The sequence below is a fragment of the Oncorhynchus masou genome, chromosome 5, assembly GCF_036934945.1.
Source record: "Oncorhynchus masou masou isolate Uvic2021 chromosome 5, UVic_Omas_1.1, whole genome shotgun sequence".
NCBI classification, from domain to species: Eukaryota; Metazoa; Chordata; class Actinopteri; order Salmoniformes; family Salmonidae; genus Oncorhynchus; species Oncorhynchus masou.
The window spans coordinates 46842471-46854907 of record NC_088216.1 but is presented as its reverse complement, the minus strand read 5'-3'; the positions used below and the strand labels follow the sequence as shown (position 1 = coordinate 46854907).

Here is a 12437-nt window from a genome sequence, read left to right as displayed (position 1 = left end):
GGATAAAAGTGACTTGGCAGCAGGAAAGTAATAAGTAGTGGCAGCAGTGTATATGGTAAATTCGTGTGTGCATGTGTGATAGTGTTTGTGTGTGTGGGGGAGGGGGGGGGTGTCAATATGTGTGTATGTGTAGGAGAGTGTCAATGTAAGTGTGTGTGAGTATGTGGATAGAGACCTGTGAGTGTGCATAGAGTTAGTGTAGATAGTCCATTGGTGAGGGTGGGCAGCCATGGAAATAGCTGTTCAGCAGTCTTACTGCTTGGAGATAGAAACTGTCTCGGAGCCTGTTGGTCTGAGACCTGATGTTCTGGTACCGCTTGTCAGACGGTAGTGGAGAGAACAGTCCCATGTCTGGGGTGGCATGGTCTTTGGCAATTTTCCGGGCCTTCCTCAGACACCACTCTCAATGGTGCATCTGTAGAAGTTCTTGAGGATCTGAGGGGCTATGTCAAATCTCTTCAGCCTCCTGAGGGAGAAAAGGCGCTGTTGAGCCCTTTTCACAAACTGTGCTGGTGTGTTGTTAAGTCCTTAGTGATGTGGACACAGAGGAACTTGAAGATCTCGACCCTCTCCACTGCATCCCTGTCGATGGGATACCGGCTACCCCCGTTTCCTGTAGTCCACAATCAGATTGTTGTATAATAGCTTGGTGTATATCAATACATTGGTATCAATACAATAAAGGCATTTGAATTCATATGTTTTGTTTGGTTGTCATGGTATTTTAGTACCATGGGCCTATACCTATTATTTAACAATTCTCTTCACCACCGCTTTTGTTTCTACTTCCTCCGTTCACGATTTACGTGCGCGCTCCCGCGTTGCGAAGGACGCTGCCACTGAGGAAGATGGCGAATGCTTGGAGTATGGCGATTTACTGCAGAAGCTGATAAAGGGAATGAGAAGAGAGACGTCAAAAGATAGAAAACCAGCAAAATCATTCGTGCAGAATTACGGTGAATATAGCTGTTGGGGTTATGGTTGGAAGGGAAATATTGCCCCTGAAAACCTGACCGAAATAGGGCACTAGTTTCTGACTGCAAACATTAGCTAGCTATATAGCTAGCTAGTAACGTAACCCACTAGCAAGCCAACTATCTCGAGATTCAGGAAATGTGTAACTATCATAGTTTCCCACGGATTGGTAGCAAAATGTCCATTATTTGCCACATAGTTTTTAACAGATGTGATGACCTACCATAGACTGGAATTCTAATTATCAAGGGCGGGCCAGGATGGATGCGCACATCGGTGAACGCTAACATAATGCAGCTAACTGTATTGTGCCACCTACCTTACCACTTTGGTGAACTAGTTATCAGGCAAACAAGTTACATGAATTTAGCATAGCACTATCTGGCAATAAAATGTGTTTAATTTTCTACGACCAGCTCAACTCCTAGCTAGAAATTAGCTATCAATTATGCAAGAACGTTTGTTAGCTACCGTTAGCTATCTAGACCAGTTACCGTTACGTTCGCTGCTCAAAACATAATATAGTTAGTTAACTTACTCTGTTTTGCCTTGTATAGTGGCTAGCTAAATTAGCCATGTGTATTTCCACCTTGTTGTCATTGATGAATGCTACCCTGAACACGTGACGTGTTGGAATTGATGGAAGTTACAAATCTTGTTTGAGTCTTTGGGCTCACCTTTTTAGTGACTTCTCCCTTTGTCGACAGAAAGAAAGAATGTCCCGCTCCTCAGACAGTGAGGATGGATACTTTGTTGCCATGGATACAGAGGAAGATGGAGCAGGGCCTATTGGATTGGCACAGGAGGAAGAAGAGAAGATGGGGACCAACAGAGGAGAGAGGGACCTAGAGAGCTTAGTTGAGGACGAGAGGACAATGGTGGAGCTACCAGAGGAAGTCCTAGAATACATCCTGTCCTTCCTTTCACCTTACCAGGAGCACAAGACCGCGGCACTGGTGTGTAAACAGTGGTACCGCCTCATCAAAGGTATATCTCTCTTCTGACGACACCACAACCACACTAAACCAAAGTAGGCAATATCATGCCATGATGCTACATTTTGAGACACCCTAGTGGTTATTGCCTTACAAAAGGGCAAGTAACCTTTATCCCATTTTCAGTAACCTTTGACCCCATTTTCAGTTGGGAGTCAACCCAAAACAAGAAGTTACAAGATACTAACGTGTTACCTATTATGTCACTCACTTCATCTCCAATCCCCCCCCCCCCCCCAGGTGTTGCATATCAGTGTTACCATGGTTTTCTGCGGGCCGTCCAGGATGGCTACATCCAATGGGAGAGTCGTACATATCCGTATCCTGGAACACCCATCACTCAACGCTTCTCACACAGTCAGTATACACCACGGCTTTGTGGAATTTAGTTGATTGGCCATGGTATAAGCTGGATAATCAACTCTAGGCTGTGCTTTTTCAAAAAGAAGTGTCAGGGACATGGTGTTGAAGGTGTAACTAGTTCTTACTCAAACCATGTATGTGTGTGTTGCAGGTGCATGCTACTATGACTCCAACCAGTCCATGTATGTGTTTGGGGGCTGCACTCAGAGTAGCTGCAATGCTGCCTTCAATGACCTGTGGAGACTTGACCTCAACAGTAAGGAGTGGATCCGCCCTTTAGCCTCAGGTACACACTCAACGTCCTTTTCAGCTCACTTTAACTGTTGCTGTATTTGTTGGTATTTATGCTTTATGTCTGACCCAGTCTGTAATACCTACACATTTTTTTTAACCTTTATTTAACTAGGCAAGTCAGTTAAGAACAAATTCTTATTTTCAATGACAGCCTAGGAACAGTCGGTTAACTGCATGTTCAGGGGCAGAACAACAGATTTGTACAGCTGGGGGGTTTGAACTTGCAACCTTCCGGTTACTGGTCCAACACTCTAACCACTAGGCTACCCTGCTGCCCCAAGTGGAGAACCTTCCAGAAGGACAACCGTTTCTGCAGCACTCCACCAATCAGGCCTTTATGGTAGCATAGCCAGACGGAAGCCACTCCTCAGTAAAAGGCACATGACAGCCCGCTTGGAGTTTGCCAAAAGGCACCTAAAGGACTCTGACAATGAGAAACACGATTCTCTGGTCTGATGAAAGCACGATTGAACTCTTTGGCCTGAATGCCAAGTGTCACGTCTGTGGGAAACCTGGCACCATCCCTACGGTGAAGCATGGTGGTGGCAGCGTCATGCTGTGGGGATGTTTTTCAGCAACAGGGACTGGGAGACTAGTCAGAATTGAGGGAAAGATGAATGGAGAAAAGTACAGATATTCTTGATGAAAACCTGCTCAGGACCTCAGACAGGGACGGAGGTTCACCTTCCAATAGGACAACAACCCTCAGCACACAGCCAAGGCTTCGGGACAAGTCTCGGAATGTCTTTAAGTGGCCCAGCCAGAGCCCAGACTTGAACCCGATCTAACATCTCTGGAGAGACCTGAAAATAGCTGTGCAGCAATGCTCCCCATCCAACCTGACAGAGCTTGAGAGGATCTGCAGAGAAGAATTGTAGAAGTTCCCCAAATACATGTGCCAAGCTTGTAGCATCATACCTAAGACTCAAGGCTGTAATCACTGCCAAAGGTGCTTGAACAAAGTACTGAGTAAAGGGTCTGAATACTTAAGTAAATGTGATATTTGAGGGGGGGGGGGGTGAAATGTTTTTGCTTTGTCATTATGGGGTATTGTGTTTAGATTGATTTAATACATTTTAGAATAAGGCTGTAACTTAACAAAATGTTGAAAAAGTCAAGGGGTCTGAATACTTTCCAAATACCCTATTTATACAGTGGGGCAAAAAGTATTTAGTCAGCCACCAATTGTGCAATTTCTCCCACTTAAAAAGATGAGAGGCCTGTACTTTTCATTATAGGTACACTTCAACTATGACAGACAAAATGAGGAAAAAAATCCAGAAAATCACATTGTAGGATTTTTTATGAATTTATTTGCAAATTATGGTGGACAATAACAAAAGTTTCTCAATACTTTATTATATATCCTTTGTTGGCAATGACAGAGGTGAAGACTTACAGAAAACGTTTGACAAGGTTTTCACACACTGTTGCTGGTATTTTGGCCCATTCCTCCATGCAGATCTCCTCTAGAGCAGTGATGTTTTGGGGCTGTTGCTGGGCAACGCAGACTTTCAACTCCCTCCAAAGATTTTCTATGGGGTTGAGATCTGGAGACTGGCTCGGCCACTCCAGGACCTTGAAATGCTTCATACGAAGCCACTACTTCGTTGCCCGGGCAGTGTGTTTGGGATCATTGTCATGCTGAAAGACCCAGCCACGTTTCTTCTTCAATGCCCTTGCTGATGGAAGGAGGTTTTCACTCAAAATCTCACGATACATGGCCCCATTCATTCTTTCCTTTACACGGATCAGTCGTCCTGGTCACTTTGCAGAAAAACAGCCCCAAAGCATGATGTTTCCACCCCCATGATTCACAGTAGGTATGGTGTTCTTTGGATGCAACTCAGCATTCTTTGTCCTGCAAACACGACGAGTTGAGTTTTTACCAAAAAGTTAGATTTTGGTTTCCATCTGACCATATGACATTCTCCCAATCTTCTTCTGGATCATCCAAATGCTCTCTAGCAAACTTCAGACGGGCCTGGACATGTACTGGCTTAAGCAGGGGGACACGTCTGGCACTGCAGGATTTGAGCCCCTGCGGTGTAGTGTCTTACTGATGGTAGGCTTTGTTACTTTGGTCCCATCTCTCTGCAGGTCATTCACTAGGTCCCCCCGTGTGGTTCTGGGATTTTTGCTCGCCGTTCTTGTGATCATTTTGACCCCACGGGGTGAGATCTTGCGTGGAGCCCCAGATCGAGGGACATTATCAGTGGTCTTGTATGTCTTCCATTCCCAAATAATTGCTCCCACAGTTGATTTCTTCAAACCAAACTGCTTACCTATTGCAGATTCAGTCTTCCCCGCCTGGTGCAGGTCTACAATTTTGTTTCTGGTGTCCTTTGACAGATCTTTGGTCTTGGCCATAGTGGAGTTTGGAGTGTGACTGTTTGAGGTTGTGGACAGGTGTCTTTTATACTGACAACAAGTTCAAACAGGTGCCATTAATACAGGTAACGAATGGAAGACAGAGGTGTCTCTTAAAGAAGTTACAGGTCTGTGAGAGCCAGAAATCTTGCTTGCTTGTAGGTGACCAAATACTTATTTTCCACCATAATTTGCAAATAAATTCATAAAAAAATCCTACAATGTGGTTTTCTGGATTTTTTCCCCTCAGTTTGTCTGTCATTGTTGAAGTGAACCTATGATGAACATTACAGGCCTCTCATCTTTTTAAGTGGGAGAGCTTGCACAATTGGTGGCTGACTAAATACTTTTTTGCCCCACTGTACATATCAACCTCAATTACCTCTTTCCCCTGCACATCGACTCGGTACGGACAAACTGTGTATATAGCCAAGTTAACGTGACTCATTGTGTATTTATTCCTCGTGTTATTATTTGTCAGTATTTTCCTCTCTTAATTGTTGGGGTGAGGACCCGTAAGTAAGCATTTCACTGTTAGTCTATACCTGTTTTTTATGTCAAATAAAATGTGGTTTGATTTGACCTCAGGTAAGCACTCCTAAGCCCCTGGGGTGGATGCTGCATGTTGTATCTATTTATTACAAGGGAAGTGAAGGAGGGGAAAAAATGTTTTTTGATATCAGTGTGCTTTACACTTGATCGAACAAACTAATCTAAAAAAAAAAAAAAAAAAAAATTTTCTCCTCCCCTAATTTTTAACTACTTCTAACCCATGTATGTATGACATAGAAAATGTATGGCTCTTTCATTTCTCCTTTTGCCCACACAGGCTCCTATCCGTCTCCTAAAGCGGGGGCTACCCTGGTGATGTACAAAGACCTGCTGGTGCTGTTTGGTGGATGGACTCGCCCCAGCCCCTACCCACTGCATCAGCCAGAGAGATTCTTTGACGAGATCCACACATACTCCCCTTCCAAAAACTGGTGAGAGGAAGAGGCGAACCTAGACTCGGTAGATGAATTAGCCCCTTTGAAGCCAATGAGTGGCTTTATCACGTTTTCTACAATTCACTCTTTCAATACAGGTGGATAGTCAGTGTGTTATTACGCATGAGAAGTCTGTCTGTGTAGAAGCTCTTAAGGCCCATTATCCCCATATCTGTATCTGTAGCCTTATCTAGCCATCAGTGCTTGGTGTTTTACCACTTTCCCATTCCTATCTAACTAACCCCGTACTCTTCTATACCCTCTCAGGTGGAACTGCATCGTGACGACCCACGGTCCCCCGCCCATGGCCGGTCACTCTTCCTCTGTCATAGGGAGCACCATGGTGGTGTTTGGAGGGTCACTAGGGGCACGCCAAATGTATGTCACTACTTTGAGGAGCTTTTACCTTGAGTTTTCTGCTAATTTTTACCATACTGTGCCAAACCGGACGCTACAATTGCACATCCTGACACACATCAGTTCAAACACTTGGAATTAAAACCGTTGTGGTGTTAGGAAACAATGTAGGAAGGTTGTAGTGTGAATGTCTTGAAAGGAAATCATTTCATTTCAAAAACCGTCTGGTTTAGTTGTTTTGCAGTGTTGAAAGTTGTGTGTGTGAATCTGTCATTGTGTGTTTTTTGTCTCACCGTGTCCCCCTGCTCTCCACTGGTCCCTGATCAGGAGTAATGAGGTGTGGGTTCTGGATCTGGAGCAGTGGTCCTGGTCCAAGCCAACCATCTCTGGCCCGTCCCCCCACCCACGAGGAGGCCAGTCTCAGGTCAGGATGACACTTTCACCGCCCACCTTCTCCCTTCTGTACCTCCATCATGCAGTATTTCGGATTCTTTTGTAAATGTCTGTATCTGTATTTTTCTGTATCTGTAATACCAGTCACATTTTTTTGTGGCTTGTGTCAGTGGTTCTCTGTTTTAAATGTATATTCTCCTCTCTCACAGATTGTGGTTGGCAACGAGACTCTACTTATTCTGGGAGGCTGTGGAGGCCCTAATGCGGTGAGTGCCTGTGTTCTCGAATGGGAGTCTGCACTGTTTTCTGTGGACAGACAACTCTGCCTGCCGGTGTTATGCTAGTTGAACTGTTTCTGCGGATGTTTAGCTGGTTGTGACTCTGCTCCCCCCCCCCCCCCTCTCATGTCCCTGCTAGCTGCTGAAGGATGCCTGGCTCCTCCGTATGGGTGCCCCACCCTGGACGTGGCAGCAGTTGAGGGTTGAGAACGATGACCATGGAGCCCCAGAGCTGTGGTGCCACCCCGCCTGCAGGGTATGTGTGGCTCTTAATACGTTCCCTACCCCTTTTTATACATACATTTATGGAGTGCCAAATGCTTGTCGCTGTCAAGATTGATGAGGGTAAACCTTATCCCAGATCCTTGCCTGTACCTGTTGAATGACGACACTTAAGGCAAATGCTTCGTTTTTTGCAGTTATGTTGGAGTCAGGGCTGGCTCTTGAATTTTACTGGATGAATGTTTTCCAGAATATTGTTACTTTGGAATCCACAACAGTAAAAAGTAATAGGGCGAGGCCATCCACAGTGCAGGCTTTGGCAGGGAATCTTAAGCCGTAAGGGACCAACTGGTGGGTTGACCTTACTTCTCTCTTTCCTTCACCCTTTGGTGTTTCTTTTTGACTGCCTCTGCTATTTGAGAAGTTGGCTACGGACTGTTGGTGAGAGATGGGTGGGAGGCTTGACCAAATCTTAACATTACCTGTATTTTTATTTGGGAATTTAGTTTTTATGGGCTGGAGCTGCATGTATAACATTGTATGGTGTTTTCTGTTTTGTTTGTTGATGTTCTTTAAAAAAAAAAAAAATGTTGGTGGCCCGAATAGAGATTTATACTGTCCCAGATATGGGGTAGTTTATAAATATATTATGGTACTGCAGGGCCTAGGTTGACATGCTTTCTTTCTATATTTTCAGCTAATAAAATGCTACATTATGGTATATATTAAAAAGCTGTGTAATATAATTTAGCAATGTAGGACATTATTCTCTTCTTTGAAATCCCAAAATGTTTTGCATGCCAGCAATCAAGTTTTCAAGATATAAAACATTCAAAATACAGTTCTTCAAAACTTGATTGCTGACATGCAAAACATTTTGGGATTATATCAACAGTGGACAAATGAAACAAATACCAAAAGATAGGTTTTGAGTGGTATTTTCCTTTTAAATCTGCAATTTGTAACTTTATGGGCTATCAACTAAATTCACATAGAAATGTGTGGTTATAGGTCTGTCGTTGCAAGCAAGTCTAAGTTTCATTTTGCGTCTTTTACTTTCGGGTTTTGTACACCAGCTTCTAACAGCTGAAAATACAATATTTTTGGTTATGGTAAATATATTTTACAGCGGTTTTGATGGTACAATGATTTTCTACACCAGTGGTCACCAACCTTTAATTTTTGAGTCAAAATGTAAGCTGAGATCAACCGTAAAAATATATTGGGACATAACTTAAAAAACATAAGCTTATGCAACAGTCACCTATTAAAAACAGTACTGTAGTAATGAGATTTGTGTGTAGGTTATAAGCCCAAAACATTATCACCCCTCCAATACATTGTTGTTCTTCTCAGACTATTTAATTTTTATTTATTTTTATATTTCAACATTTGAGCTAGGCTATATGATCACACCAGTAATAGATCAGTTGTAGTATTACTTGTGAGGTACAGCTGAGTGAGCATACATTTAAATCATTTGCTTAGTTTTTTTTCACCAGGCTGAGGAAGCCTGCATCTGATGGTCAGTCTCAGTGGACGGAGAGGGCAGCAGACTGGGTCCGCCTCTCAACGTCCCCCAGCTCTCCCTTTCCTCCACTGACACTGACCAAAAAGGGACACCGGCTGATGGTGAAACTCGCATTGCATTATTTCTGCCTCGTGCACAAATCCATGTTGTTACACCTATGACCAGAGAAAGTGAAATATTCCTCGATATTAAAACAAAAAGATCCAAGCCGCTAATAATAACAATGCAAGCCTATCAATACACTTTCCTACTAATTCATTGCAGCTGCAGTGCTGGTTGTAGCGCGGGTGGACGTCGGGAGAACATGCATTTTATGGCTTATAAAAGGGTTGAATAGAAAGTGTTGACAGTGCTGAGTAAAAACTTAAACATGAACTCACTCATAAAAACAGCAGCTCTTTGCTGTATTTGTTGACACTAGTCATGGTTTTAAAAGATCTGAAATCTCACAGTATCAACTTTCTTTTACGCCTGCTACGTTACTACAGCACTAATCTGAGCCATCCGATTGGCCAGTGGTAGGCTTATAGTGCACTTGATTAGCTTCCCCCGGGCTCGTCTGGAAGACAGAGGTTGTACTTATTAGAAATATGCTATGGTTCTAAATGGGAACACGTCGACTACCCGGCGCGCAGGGCAGTTAAATCAGGTGCACCTACCGCCAACAGCGCGAGCCAAATAAATAAAATGAGGAACCCAAAGCTTTATCGTTGTTTTTTTACAGAAATATTTGGCGATCGACTAGGAATGCCAAGGAGATCGACCAGTCGGTCATGATCAACTGGTTGGTGACCACTGCTTTCCACTGTACTTGCTCGTTTTGTCACATAAACTGAAATTAAGCAAACTATTCTAATTTTTACAACCAGGAAATGGCGGTGCGACTTATGCATCATGCATTTTCTTCCTAAAGTATTAAGAAGAGTTTTGCATCTGAAAATGGAAGGTTACCCATTAGACAACTGCTTTTCAATAGAGACATTGCTCTCGGCTAGCCAAGAGGAATTAAACTTGTATTTTTGTAGCATTCTTCTTGCAGACTGTCAACAGTAGCCACTAGCCAGCCTGTTGCTGGTTTATAAATCACTTTCCCTAAAAGAAATAAGCTCAGCGAGCGGATTGACGAGTGCTTCTTTTCACTCTGGACTGCTCAACTCTGTGCAGTGTGAATGCATCAACTCTTGTACTGCACAAGAAGTTGTGGCTCACGAGGAGTGTGGTTGAATGAACGGGCTATCATATTGCCCATACAAATAGATGTACTTTTTCACATGTGGTCTTCAATGGAAGACTGCGACGTAGCAGGTAAATGTCGAAATGGAACACCAAAATGCGCCGAGAAATTACTGACCCGGTCCAGCCAATGACTGATGAGATCCACTGGCCTGACACCTACTGGCCCCGGGCCATCGTAAATGTTGGATCCTGCCTTGGTCTCACAGCAGTGTACACTGTTGGGATGTTGTGTATGGGATTTCTTCTTTCAACTCAACCTCCTCTCATTGTTTTCTATCTCTCTCCAGGTTGGGCAGTGTGTGGTGGTGTTCTCTCAGGCTCCGTCTGGCCGTGCGCCCCTCAGTCCCAGTCTGAACTCTCGGCCCTCACCCATCAGTGCCTCTCCCGCTCCCTTGGGCACGGAGCCCCCTTCCCTGCGCTCCTATTCCCCTGTGAGGAGCGGAGCCGCCGGGGTCGTACTGGGGGCCGCTGAGGAAGCCCCCTGTGTGAACGGCCGCTGGGGCACACTGAGACCCCGTCCCTCGGCCAGAGGGGGTGCCAGAGAGGGTAGCCCCGGCTCCTCCTCTCAGCAGCCATCCCCCTCCCAGGGTCCTGACAGCCCGCCTCTTCCATCCCTCCATCCACTACTCGACGGCTCGTCCCCCTCTCCCAGGACCAGCCCTGCCCAGGCTGCCTCCCCGCCCTCTCACCCCCCTGTCTCGTCGGACTACGGCTGGGAATCTACCCTTTCTGCCACCCACCCCCTTTCTGCTGAGGTACTCAGCACTAATGGAGTGCACACACCTCCCCCTGCTCCTGGCTCCCCACTCACTCCACCGGGGGCGGTGTCCCCTGCTGCCCTGAGACGGGGCCTGGAGGCTGTCAAAAACCCGTCCTCTTCATCCATGCCATCCTCCTCAAATCTATTGTCTCAAGGGGCTGCTACAGGAGTAAGTGGAAGCGGGGGAGGCGGGGCTTCAGCGGGAACCTCCCCCTCATCCTCCAGCCCACCACAGGTTGCCGCTGACGGACACACCATCCCGCCCATCGCACGGCGGCTTGGCCATCACCCGCCCCAAAGCCTGAACGTGGGCAAGCCCCTGTACCAGTCGCTCAACTGCAAGCCCATGCAGATGTATGTACTGGATGTGTCCCGAGCCAAAGGGGACGGTCTTGTCTCCTGGAGGGTTTACGGTAACGGAACCCCCGCCGCCGTCACGGGTCCCCCCGAGACGAGCCTCCACACAGTGGTCCAAGGGAGGGGTGAGCTCATCATTTTCGGGGGCTTGATGGACAAGAAGCAGAATGTGAAGTACTACCCTAAAACCAACGCCTTGTACTTTGTACGCGCTAAGAGGTAATGTAACGACGGACAGGGGTCGTGAATGATGCCAGAAAGTGTTGCTCAGTAACGGACGATCAATTTTCCATCCTGACCCATACAAGGGAAGTGAAACAAGGTCTTATTCCTCTACCGCAGAGGATAATGGGAAAATAACATGTCACACTAATTCTTGGCGTTTCTTTCTTCCCTCACACTAACTTCTCTCCCTCTACTTCTCTCTCTACCCCCTCTTCCTATCGCATAACTTCAAAGAATATAACATTTCAGACAGTACATTTTAAGGACATTGAGGGTGTTGTTGCTATGACAAGTGAGAATTGGATGAATGGGTACCCTGACCTCCCAACACCTGCAGTGTGTGTGAGATGGTTGGTCAAATGGCCCGACAGGACAGCAGTTTTTCCATTGATCCCTAAAGATGTACAGTTTCTGTTCCTCTTCGGTCTCCCCGCTGTGCACTGAGAGGGAGAGAAAAGAAAATGGTTGACCGAGTCCTGTGTTGAAGAGGGAGGAACAGTGGATGGCTGACTACTTTGCTTTTTTAATCACTCTCAGCCTGCATTGTTTACATTGAAGAGTGTAAGTGTGTGTGAAAGTGTGTATGTTGATGTTGGGTGCGAGTGCGTGTGGGTGTAAATGCTATTGTATGTTGATTTGTTTTGGGTTTTTTTTTGGGGGGGGGGGGGTGTTGCAGTGTACTGTAAGCATAGTAAAACAATAAAAGCCTAATTGTCAAAACTCATGTTTCATTAGGTGTTAATACATTCACTTTTAAGTTGTTGATTCATTGTGTCCTGGAAGTATTTTGTTATTGGGCCATCACCAGGCTATGCTGCATCTTACAAAATAACGGTTATAAATAAACACATCCAGTAAAGACCTGCTTGGCATAACCTTGATGCAGTAGTAAACATCACACAACTGACGGGAACGTCGAGACTCCGGAGTAAATTTCCTGATATGCGGGCCCAAGACAACGGGTGGAATGTTCTGATGGTAGGTTATTGACACGCTAAGCATGTGGTTGTGAGCTGCTAGATAAGGACACCGATGGAGTTCACCTACTGCAAATATTGTGGGCCGTAAAATGTTTGGGGGAACCTAAAGTTGAGT

At 45.3% G+C, this 12437-nt stretch overlaps 1 protein-coding gene across 2 annotated transcripts; it reads left to right on the top strand.

Annotated features, from left to right (window-relative positions):
• Positions 1-823: 823 nt before the first annotated feature.
• fbxo42 (F-box protein 42) lies at positions 824-11835 on the top strand. 2 transcript variants are annotated; one of them, XM_064965749.1, is made up of 10 exons: positions 824-956; positions 1687-1962; positions 2211-2327; positions 2485-2619; positions 5827-5980; positions 6251-6361; positions 6668-6764; positions 6943-6999; positions 7151-7267; positions 10288-11835. In XM_064965749.1, the coding sequence occupies exons 1-10, from the start codon at positions 899-901 to the stop codon at positions 11338-11340; spliced, it is 2175 nt and encodes a 724-aa protein (XP_064821821.1). In that variant the 5' UTR covers positions 824-898; the 3' UTR covers positions 11341-11835. The 2 variants fall into 2 exon arrangements, with proteins under 2 accessions (XP_064821821.1, XP_064821822.1); XM_064965750.1 differs by having other exon boundaries at positions 1683-1962.
• The last annotated feature ends 602 nt before the right edge of the window (positions 11836-12437 follow it).

Coding starts and splice junctions, on each gene's coding strand:
- fbxo42 (XM_064965749.1), top strand. CDS start 899: ATGAGAAGAGAGACGTCAAAAGATAGAAAACCAGCAAAATCATTCGTG. Junction 1,963..2,210: donor GTGGTACCGCCTCATCAAAG/GTATATCTCTCT, acceptor CCCCCCCCCCAG/GTGTTGCATATCAGTGTTAC. Junction 6,362..6,667: donor TCACTAGGGGCACGCCAAAT/GTATGTCACTAC, acceptor GTCCCTGATCAG/GAGTAATGAGGTGTGGGTTC.